The sequence below is a fragment of the Antrostomus carolinensis genome, unplaced genomic scaffold (genome assembly GCF_000700745.2).
Source record: "Antrostomus carolinensis isolate BGI_N321 unplaced genomic scaffold, ASM70074v2 scaffold13938, whole genome shotgun sequence".
NCBI lineage: Eukaryota > Metazoa > Chordata > Aves > Caprimulgiformes > Caprimulgidae > Antrostomus > Antrostomus carolinensis.
In genome coordinates this window covers 1-9,529 of record NW_010335079.1, presented here as the reverse complement: position 1 = coordinate 9,529, position 9,529 = coordinate 1, and the positions used below count along the sequence as shown (strand labels likewise).

General features: G+C 40.4%; 1 protein-coding gene across 1 annotated transcript in view; it reads right to left on the bottom strand.

The window, feature by feature from the left end:
- LOC104529956 (disco-interacting protein 2 homolog C-like) overlaps positions 1–3,686 on the bottom strand; it is a gene marked incomplete at its 5' end in the record, with an annotated part of 11,078 nt that extends 7,392 nt beyond the window's left edge. Inside the window, 3 exons of the mRNA XM_010174406.2 lie at positions 172–346; positions 1,464–1,538; positions 3,629–3,686. Coding sequence (XP_010172708.2) covers positions 172–346; positions 1,464–1,538; positions 3,629–3,686 — 308 coding nt within the window. The remainder of the gene's footprint in view (positions 1–171; positions 347–1,463; positions 1,539–3,628) is intronic.
- Between the last annotated feature and the right edge of the window lie 5,843 nt (positions 3,687–9,529).

The window sequence follows — 9,529 nt, the reverse complement described above, 5'->3', positions numbered from 1 at the left end:
AAAATTTTGCCCCCTGTTTGATTTTCTGATTATTTTAACTAAGGCTTTTTTTTGCAGTTCTACAGGTTTCACAGATTGAACATGTTGTGTGGTGCAGGCCGAGAGACATGGTGTCAGCCTCAAAATAATACAAGCTACGTGCAAAGACTGAGATGACGAGAAACCTCTTACCTCCATTTGCATCTGTGAGTTCTGTTCTTCTCAGGAACCCCAGATAGCCAGTTCGAGCCCAAATAGTCTGTGTATCTCCAAAGCTGAGTCTTGAGTTAAAATGATCTGATTGCAAAGATTCATCTCCATAGATGGTAAAATACCCACTGGCATTGTGAGTGCTGTGAACCCATATCTAAGTTAAAAACAATTATAATGGTATTAATTAAAGTAGCTTTCCAGAATGAAGCATTATTGAAAATTCTTAATGCAAGTTTTTTTAGTCATAGCTAGATAATGCTATAATGCCTTTGAACACTCTTTTTTTAACTGACCCAGCTTTAGGCACAGAGACCCCAGTCTAACCTTGCTGAAGTCAGAGTGTGGATCTGAGTCGTGGCTGGTGGAGAGGGATGCTAGACTCACGGTTGTGGGGACACCTGCCTTGCAGCCCTCTGGCCCCAGGTTAGCCAAGGACCTGCACAGCCTCCTTGAACAGCTCAGTTAGTGCTGAGGTCTGCTTGGTTATGGCAATTTTCAGAAGAACCTGTAGGCCACAGTGCTCTTTCCATAGTCCCCGCCCTGGTTCAGTGTATTTATTCCAGGAAGGCATCCTCCACGCGCACCGGAGAGATAGACTGTTTTAAAGGGTGAGGCCAGGAACCTTCACCATTGGAGAAGGATTAATTTCATCTAAATCAAGGCACTGTGGAATTTTTTATGATTTTACAGTAATGAAATCTTACAGATAAAACTCACAAATTAGACAGTAGTTTTAATTATGGGTAAGAAAATTCTTCATTTTTTAAATTAGATCTTTAATTGCTCACTGAAAATAATTTTTTTTTCTCTCTCTAGAAACATAAAGTAAATTGGAAAAACATACAGCCTTGCTCAATTCAGCTAATGAGAGTACTTCAGTGCGTTGAAGCACAATGATTATAAAGAGAATAGCACTAGAAAACCATCTAGCTGAAATTAGACTAATCAATAAACTTATTTTTTCAACTAAGTTTCCATCAGGACTATTGAAGCACCAAATAGAAAATACAGTTAGAAAAAGCAGGCTTTTTTCAATTTTTTAACAAACTTGAGTTATTAGTAGTATTTATCAAGTATGTTACTAACAACTTTAATAACAATACAAGTATTGTGCTACACATTTTATAAACTATAAAGATCTGTAGAATTCACAATTTTCTTAAGTGGGCATTTGATAAGACGTATTATAGGAGTCCACTGGCATGCATGATGATAGCTTTATCTCTGCAATTTGGTTCAGAGCATACAAAGGTTAAGTTTTCATGACTCACCTCACCAAGATGAGAATCTCCTAAGGGTCCCTTTGTTTCTGGATTAGCAATAATGATACGTACTCCTGGGAGGATCTATTGAAAGAAAACACAAGGCAGTAAGAGATCAGATACTGGCTTATGCAATCATATACTGACTCTTCGTCCCCAAAAAACCTTCATTAGAAACCAGAAGAAATCCTTAAAAAGTTGAAGTAGACTTATAACATAAGAAATTAAAATCACAGAATCATAGAATTGCCTGGATTGAAAAAGACCTTTAAGATCACACTGACAAGTCCCCGACTAACCCATGTCCCTCAGCGCTATGTCCATACGACTCTTCAGTCCCTCCAGGGATGGGGACTCCACCACTGCCCTGGGCAACCCCTTCCAATGCCTGAGAACCCCTTCAGTAAATAAATTCTTCCTCAGATCCAATCTAAACTGCCCTTGGTGTAACTTGAGGCCATTTCCTCTTGTCCTATTGCTTGTTACTTGGTTGAACAGATGGACCCCCCACCTCACTACACCATCCTTTCAGGTAGTTGTAGGAAGCAAGAAGGTCTCCACTGAACCTCCTTTTCTCCGGCTAAACAATCCCAGTTCTCTCAGCTGCTCCTCATAAGGCTTGTACTACAGATGCTTCACCAACTTCATTGCCCTTCTCTGGACACACTCTAGCACCTCCATGTCCTTCTTGTAGTGAGAGGCCCTAAACTGGACACAGTTCTCGAGGTACGGCCTCACCAGTGCCGAGTACAGGGTTAAGAGAACTTCCCTGGTCCTACTGGTCACACTGCTCCTAATACAGGCCAAGATACCATTGGCCTTCTTGGCAACCTGGGCACACTGCTGACCCAGGCTCAGCCAGCTGTCAGTCGGCACCTCCAGGTCCCTCTCTGCAGAGCAGCTCTCCAGCCACTCCTTCCCTAGCCTGTAGCACTGCTGGGGGTTGCTGTGGACAAAGTGCAGAACATGGCATTTGGCCTCATTGAAACTTATGCAATTGGTCCTGGCCCATCAATCTAGTCTGTCCAGATCCCTCTGCAGAGCCTCCCTACCCTCAAGCAGATCAACACTTCCACCCAGCTTGATGTCGTCTGCAAACCTACTGAGGGTGCACTTGATCCCCTCATCCAGATCACTGACAAAGATGTCAACCAGTCATTGATAAAGATGTTAAACATAGTCCATGGCTGTAATAAATTTTGAGATATCTGGGAAATGCTACAAAACCTCTTGTTGTTGTGAAAGCTGCTCCATCGTTAAGAACTCCTCAGAAATCAAATGTTTGCCTACAATACAAAAATCCTACCAAATGGCCCAAGTCTCTCTGACAGTACATACTAGATCAGGAAAAAAATCGCTAGCCAGATGAAACTTCAGCCTGAAACAGAAAGAAAGCCAGAGGCACCATGCAAACTCCCCAGAACAAGGTCCTCACAATGACTTCATGTAATGGACATTCAACCACTACAGATGGGCAGATGTTAAATCCTAAAACTGAAAAGGGAGCATCCTCTGACCGTGAGTGTTTGCAAAACTATGGTCAGAAAGCTTTCGATGAGCGTCCACAGTGTCAAGGGCAGTCAGTGAGCAGGGAGTGCCTCAGCGCAGCAGAGATGGCACCTCTCCTTTCTCCCAAAGGCAGAGCATGCTTACAGGAGACCTCGGTCACTGGAGCATGGCCAGAGAGTGCAGCCAGAGACAAAGCTGAGAGCAGCACTGCTATCTCTTCGTGCCAGTCCTGTGCCCTCACCCTGTCCCCACAGCGATGCCACCCACCAGGGACAGTCCCTCTTCAGGTGATCAGTAGCCCGTGAGTACAGTGTTGGTACTCTCAGACCAGTCCTCAGTGGAGGTGGGTCTACATCGATAAAACTGCCTTCACTAGTGGCAAATTTCAAGTTTCAAGAGTGAGATGTGGAGGATGAAATACCTTCTTTTTGCATAAAAGAAGGAAATTATTTTTTTGCATAAAAGAGGGAAGTACAGCTTCTGAGAGAGCGGTAATGAATCAGCTACTGCCATCGTGCTGTAACCTCAATGGTAAAGAAAGGTGTTCAGTCTGCACAGCTGATAAAGCCTTCCTCAACTCTATTCACATGAAAATGAACAGAAATGGGAATTTATGGAAAATATTTACCATAAAAGGTACGTTTAAATATTCTTTCAGTACTTACTTTTCCTGACTCCATGAGGGGCAAACTATGTGGAGATCCTCTTTCGACTAAACGAACTCTGTAAAACACATGCAAAATAATATGCATAATACATGGTTGTGTTTGTTTACTTTTCATTAACATTTATTTCTAAAAAGAATGGTTAATGGTCACAGAGATTAATGTTATTTTTGGAACAGATGAAGCTTATATCCTGTATAATGTAATCAAGCCCAATATTTAATCTTAGTCAAGACTTATGGCTGGGAAAATAATGAAAAAAAGGCATGTGTAAACATTTTCTTCAATATTAAATTCTTCAAATGTAGTTGGTGCCTTTTATTTGTTTTTGATAGACTTTTGTAAAAGGAATTCCATGCACAAATTTATTCACAACAAGAGAGATCTAAAATATTGATTTCCCACAAGAACATCATAAATGCCAGGGCACAGACACAAAAGCATGTGAGCTGAGTGAGCAACCACATTCCACAACTAACAGTTAAAATCAAAGTCATATTGAAATAGCTCATAATCCAGCCTCAGCTTGAAATCTGCATTTTCAATCTTTTAATTATTTTCAATGGACAGTGGTTGACAAAACATTCTAATAACAAAAAACAACCATTTAATGAAAAATGTTATTACTGCTAAGGTCAGACCCCTTCTCTGAGTGAGACTTTCTGGTCCTTCCTCTTCCTTTCTTAGATAACTTATTTTCCCACTAAAGGAACAGGAATGGCAGCTCTCCTTCAGTGGTATGATGGTCTGGAAGCAAATTCCTCATTTAACCTTAGAAAAGTACTAAGCAGGTTAGAATGAAAGAGACTTTAAAGTCCTAAAATAACTGATGATCTCAGCCAGTAGATGGTGAAGACAATTTGATTATTCCTGTATCCTAAGTGAGATAACTTAAAAGCTCTAACAGCCCATTAAAACCTTAAACTTCCCAATCCTGAAAATTTTTCATAATCCACTTAACCAATCTGGAACTCTGTCAAAAGAGCCATTCTTACCCCTTTCCTCCCTTCAGCTCTGTTATTAGAAAGAAAACAACAGAAGATGCCCAAAATGTAACTCTGTAAAGATGAAACATCAGAAGAGAGGAAGACATAGCTAGGAGTAGATGGGTGGAGAACTGGGTCTGGTTAGAACTGATCATAAAACTGCAGTCTGTTAGGGACACTCATGATAGATCTTCTTCAGACTATTTTGAGGTCTTTTTACAGAGAGTACTGCAGTGCTCAGTTTGAGAAAGGAGGGATGAGACACAGAGACCTCAGCTAGAGGTCTCTTTGGAGAAGAACAAAGCTTTGGCAAGTTCAGCCCCTAAACATAAAGGAGTTGGAAAAAGATCTCTTTTTTTTACTGTTTCTTTGCTCCAAAAGTCTTCTATAAAAGATGGGACTGTCGAGGTCAAGGCAGGAACAGAGTATAAAGTTTTATCTGCAGTTCTGGGAAGTCTCTCAACCTTGATGTATGGGGCAGGGCTAAGCCCCTGAGGCAGCGCAGAACAGTTCCTTGCATTAGCAGCAAGTGATACAACCCAAACACACAGCAATTTCAGACTGATTTTCCAAGTCATTCTGAGAGGAAAAGGATGTAAAGCGCCCTACAAAGAGCACTGCCTGGAGCAGGCACAGCTAGGAAGCTGCAGTCTGACCTGCTCTCCTGCAAGGGATGTAACAGGAACCACCTTCCAGAGTTTGTTCCACTGCCACAAAATTCCCAGAGTCCGCTGCCTTAATTACTACTTCTGTGTGTTACCTTTAATTATGTATTGTCCTTGTTTTACACTGTATTGCTCTCTTAAACCTCTGCTGTGTTACAGGCATACACACGCGCCCACATTTACAACATCATTTTCTGTTGAGCTTCCCATCAGCTGAAGAGCAGTAGGGTCACCACTGGATTCACAGCAAAAGCAGTGAAGCTACAACAGCCATCTGTTCAACCAGGGACACAGACACAGACAGCAGAAACCCAGGTCACAGGACCTTCACTATCAGGTGTACGTGCAAGGATAAATTAATGCTATTCAGTAAAGGATATGTCTATGTAAGTCACGCTGGCATTGCTGTTCAAATGGCAAGCTAAACCATGGAATTTGGAAGTAGGTAGCAAAGGCTTTAAAAATAACTCTGTGCATATTGAAAAAAAATCACATATTACAAAAAGCAGTTGTTAACAATGCTTATATTTCTGCCTTTTTATATGTATCTTTGTTCTGTAAAACCCTTATTAGTGTAGAAATACAAAATGCCTTTAACTGAGTTCTTCCAAACAACTGATATCTCCAGTCTTTAGATATATATTTGCAGACAAATAGCTGTTCTTAGAAGAACTAGTCATTGTCTCAACCACTTGGTATCTCCTTTAACAGACAGAGTTAGCTAATTCATTATTTACCAACATTTATCAAATAGACTTCGTCTTAAAAAAGACAATTGAAAAGACCTCAGCCATATGCAGTGGTAAGAAAGATGCTGTAACAAAGTCAGGAAATACTTTATTTGAATCTAAGACTGGTTTAAAAATAATTTTATTTGGATACCAGTAGCAATAAAACTCTGGGGCAGGAAAAGAGTACGCCAGAGCTGTCCAGCTGCCCAGAGATTCTGTTGGCCATTGCTCCTTTCCCATTATTAAGACATGCCTCAATGAAGTGTTGCTGAACTCTAGGCCTAGCAGAAATCACATATAATAAAGTTACACATTCAATAGTCAATGAAGTGACTACTGGAAAAGAACCAACATTCGTAAATCTGACCATCTTTTTCCTCTTTGCTTTCAGCATCGGTGCCTCCCACCTTGTTCTTATTATCACCAGCATTTTCTTCTATTTCCCTTCTCCACCTATTTCCTTTAACCTCGTCTGATTTTTTAACACGTGACGATCTAGAAGGTGCAATTTCTCAGTTTTGAATTCTGTTAAACCTCTCCCACTCTGTGCTTTCTGCCTCACATCCCTACAGAGTTATCACGGCAACACAGTAAACATAGAAACAGCATTTCCTGGAGGTTTTCTGCAAGGGCCCTGTTAGCACTCAAAAACTTGGACTCCCTTTTAAAAAGTTTCTGCTGAGCTCACAATCCATTTGGGAACATGCTGTTAAACCTCTAACAACTTTGGAATAATAAAAGATATTTTGCCACAAAGAGATTTCAAAAAAAATAGAAGTAAAACATTAGATTCTGATGTTACTGACTCCTATGTGCATACTTAATAGTCTTATTAATTCTACTGGGACTAGTACTGTGAATAAATTATGGACATTAAGCAATATTTTTTAAAATGAGTTCTACTGTGCCTCAGCATAAAATAATTCAATTCTTCCCACTCTTCCGCAAGAGATTTCCTTTTTTCCACTGACAAACACAGACAGCAGACACAATTGAAAATTTCTTCTCTCGAATGAGCAGCATCACTACCAAGGCTGGTCTGGCAGGCAAGGTAAAAAGGCAGAGCACAGGGCCCACTGGACCCTTGAATATCAACACCCCTGAATTACCCAGGTGATGCTGGCAAAGAAACCCATGGCTCCTTACAGCCTTCTTAGGACAATGTTAGTAAACCTTCTCCAAATTCACAAATAATCAAGCAGAGGTCCAGAAAAGACAAGTCATGTTTCTCTGCAGTGCTTCAGCCATTCTTTGTTGAGAATGAAAACATTTTTTTTACAAAGTGAGCACACAGCCTTCCCACTGCTTTTTGTTGCCTTTGAGATGTGTTGGGAAGGGGGCAGAGGAGAACACGGCAGCAGAGCCAGCCTGGGTAAAGAGCCTGAAATCAAGTGGATGTGAGAAAAACCCTGCCCTTAGGCATGAAAGCTACTTTTGCACCTTCTGCTGGTTTGCAGCCAAGCTGAGAGGGAAAATATGAGTGACCTAATGTAGAGGAGACATGGAATATCTCTCCCACCAAAAGGTCTCACTGAAAGGGAGAGGCAGAAGATGTTTAAGAATCATTGCACTGTTACAAAGCTAAAAGCAACAACCGTATGCAATGAATCTGTAGTATTTACAGAGTATAGTATAAGGCAGTATAACTTTTAGAATTTTCTTCACCCATTCCTAAGAATTAGTATTTTTTTCTTAAAAAAAGTCTTTAACTAGAGCTGTACAGTTGAGAAAGCTGCTACATTTCAAAGTTTGGCTACTGGAATTTAATAGGGATTGAAACTACAACATCAGTATGTGCTAAACTTCTTTTCTTGTTATAATTTAATACATTGCACAAATTTCACCTCCTTTAAATCAAACACCATAGAAAAGTAGGACTGAAATCAGACTTCAGAACGCAAACTGGGAAGCTAGAACTAACTGGCACTGTAATCAGTGTGCAGCAAAGGAGATATCGAAACACAGAAACAATGTCTTTCTGCCCAACTATCTTACATGAAACTGCAAATTTTGTGTATGTACCTTTTCAGATCTGGTCTGTTTGGGGGTGAAAACTCTCCAAAATATATTCTACATTTGCTAGTACTTCACACTAATTAGAGAGTTTGTCAGCAGAGCTATTAACTATTGCTTTGGGAATCTGCAGGGGCTGGAGTGTGCAGAGTGGCACTAACCAACGTTAGGATGCCAAAACTGGGCAAACTTTCAAAGCCGGCTGTGCTGTTGCTCTGAGAAAGACTTTGGATTCTGTGATTCTAACAGAGATGGAAAGAAGCTATTAGGTCATCCAAGTCTTGCTCCCTGCCAAAAAAAGACTGTTCCCTGCAGTGCACTTTCGAGTGCTTTGTCTACTCCTGTTACTGGATTCCAAATGATGGGGCTTCTTCCACTTCCCTTCTGAGTTTATTTCTCAACTGAATGTATTTCATAGGCAGGAACCTTTTTACTGTGATGCCTGGCACAAACTGTTCTTAGCTTCCTCCTGTTATTTCGAACTAGCTCTCCATGTCCAATTCAAACGATATTGTCCCACTGTCCCCTTTCTTTTTAAATATAACACAGCTAAAGAGTTTGCCTTTTACCCTAACACCTGGCCAAACCCCACATCTTTAACTTTTTTCTTCCCTTCAGAGCCATTCCCACAAGCTGAGCCATGGTAACTGCCCTCCTCCTCCTTGCTAGTGTGCCAGCATCTTCTGTGGTCAGCCAGGCTTGGGCACTGAAGCACTGCAGCTTCCATCATCTCAACTTCTTATTTCCCTGTCTACCCTACCAACCCTTAATTATTCTTCTTCCTCCTGTCTTGCAAGGTCTGTTCTCCCACCATGATATTTTGCAGTCATGCCAGCTCGAAGTCCAGCTTTGCGGTTTGTTAAGTATTTTCAGTGTGCTATTTTGCACACTAATTCATTTCAGTAGCTCTTTAGGATGCTGCCACTCTTCAAAACCTTCAGCAAAAAAATGCAGAGGAAACCCAACATATATTGAAAATACATTGTATAAATAGAAAATACCCATATATGTCTCCTAAGTCCCTTCCTTGTCTACAGCCTTGCTGTGACAGAAAAAAACCAGACAATGGTCTCTTCGGTTTCATTCCAGGCCTATTTCTTAAGTTTTTTTTTTTTTTCCTGCTGATTGTCATCTTACATTAGAAACCGAGCTTGTGGAGAAAATGTGAACATTTTCCTACCCTGCAAGAAATTGATGTTTTGAAAACTTTTGTGTATTAAACTGGAGCAAAAAAGTGAAATATGGAAGGAAGCTGTAAACTTAATCTGAAAAAAACGTTGCAGGTCAGAAAAAGAGATTATTTATGTTTAGTGTTTCAGGTTTTTTGTTTTGTTTTGAAATTTAAGTTAATTAACTCTCCAAACTGAAAATGCTTTAACCACTACTATCAGCAAAAATTCAAAAGTAAGAGTGTTTCGACCACTTAGAGAATCCTATCTTTTTCCTTAGGCTGAAAAAGATCTGTCAAAACTGACTTTTCTGTATTGGGTTTGCATGGCAAGGTTT